Here is a 982-nt window from a genome sequence, read left to right as displayed (position 1 = left end):
ACATAGCTAATCAGATCTGTACTACTTTTCTCATTGGTGGCATTATTATTATTATTATTATTATTATTATTATAAACCTATTACATATTGGGACAGGATCTTGGATATGGGAATAACCCTTTAAGTCATTTTAGGAGGGCAGAGGGATTTGGGACCAAGAAGAAAAAACATTGACACCTTTCTACAAACAATGACTTTATGAAGTTAATCATCACAATTCCATCCATTTATTATAACTGTGCTAATGACAGGGGCAGCTCTAAAATTCTTGATGTTATCTTTCCTTTTAGCTGTGAGTGAACAGCAGGTGGATCAAGAATGCTGAGGGATGAAGGGACGGATTACAATGGCTAAACTCATTTAGGCAGTCTGCTGCTGTGCAGACAGGGAAAGGAGGAGGAGGAGTTGTCACAGGAGCAGCAGAGGCACAGAGGGATGACTGTCCAGCTCCAGCCTCACAGCAGCAGAAGAGGTCACTGCAGAATCCCACCCTATACAGGTTCACTGGGGGGCCATGTGCCAAAACCTGCATTCCCCATCCTGCAACCTCCTCCTGAGAGTCCTGCTCTGATCTCCTCCACTCCATGTCTATGAAAACTTGGAAAAGACTTTCCTTGCTGGAAATATGCAGCTTACAAGTTCCTTGCTCCTGGAAGTCCCAGGCAGTCACCACTGAGGATACAATTAGGGTTTCTTCACGATAAATATCTTTGCAGAAGAAGATTGTCCTATCAGATTTTCCCAGCCTGGTGTAGACCCCCCAATGTGGCTGTTTCTTTTACCCCCTTTGGACGTTGCCCATGGGTAAGTGATAAAGGGGCACATGGGATCTGCTAGTGACCTGCAGACCACAATGACTCTGGAGAGGGTCCTACAAGCCGCCAGGCAGGGGGATCTGGAGTCTCTGAGGACCCTCCATGCAGAGGGCAAGTTGCAGCCGGATTTGAAGGATCCCATGGAGGCTTCTATTGTTCACCATGCA

General features: G+C 46.0%; 1 protein-coding gene across 1 annotated transcript in view; it reads left to right on the top strand.

Annotated features, from left to right (window-relative positions):
* The first annotated feature begins 407 nt into the window (after positions 1 to 407).
* ESPN (espin) overlaps positions 408 to 982 on the top strand; it is a 304,695-nt gene continuing 304,120 nt past the window's right edge. Inside the window, exon 1 of the mRNA XM_075328416.1 lies at positions 408 to 982. This exon is cut by the window's right edge and continues 165 nt beyond it. Within this exon, the coding sequence (XP_075184531.1) occupies positions 824 to 982 (159 nt within the window). The 5' untranslated portion in view covers positions 408 to 823.

This window comes from Anomaloglossus baeobatrachus, chromosome 11 (assembly GCF_048569485.1).
Source record: "Anomaloglossus baeobatrachus isolate aAnoBae1 chromosome 11, aAnoBae1.hap1, whole genome shotgun sequence".
Classification (NCBI taxonomy): Eukaryota; Metazoa; Chordata; class Amphibia; order Anura; family Aromobatidae; genus Anomaloglossus; species Anomaloglossus baeobatrachus.
Note: the sequence above shows the minus strand (reverse complement) of the source record. Positions and strands in the feature narration are given on the sequence as shown.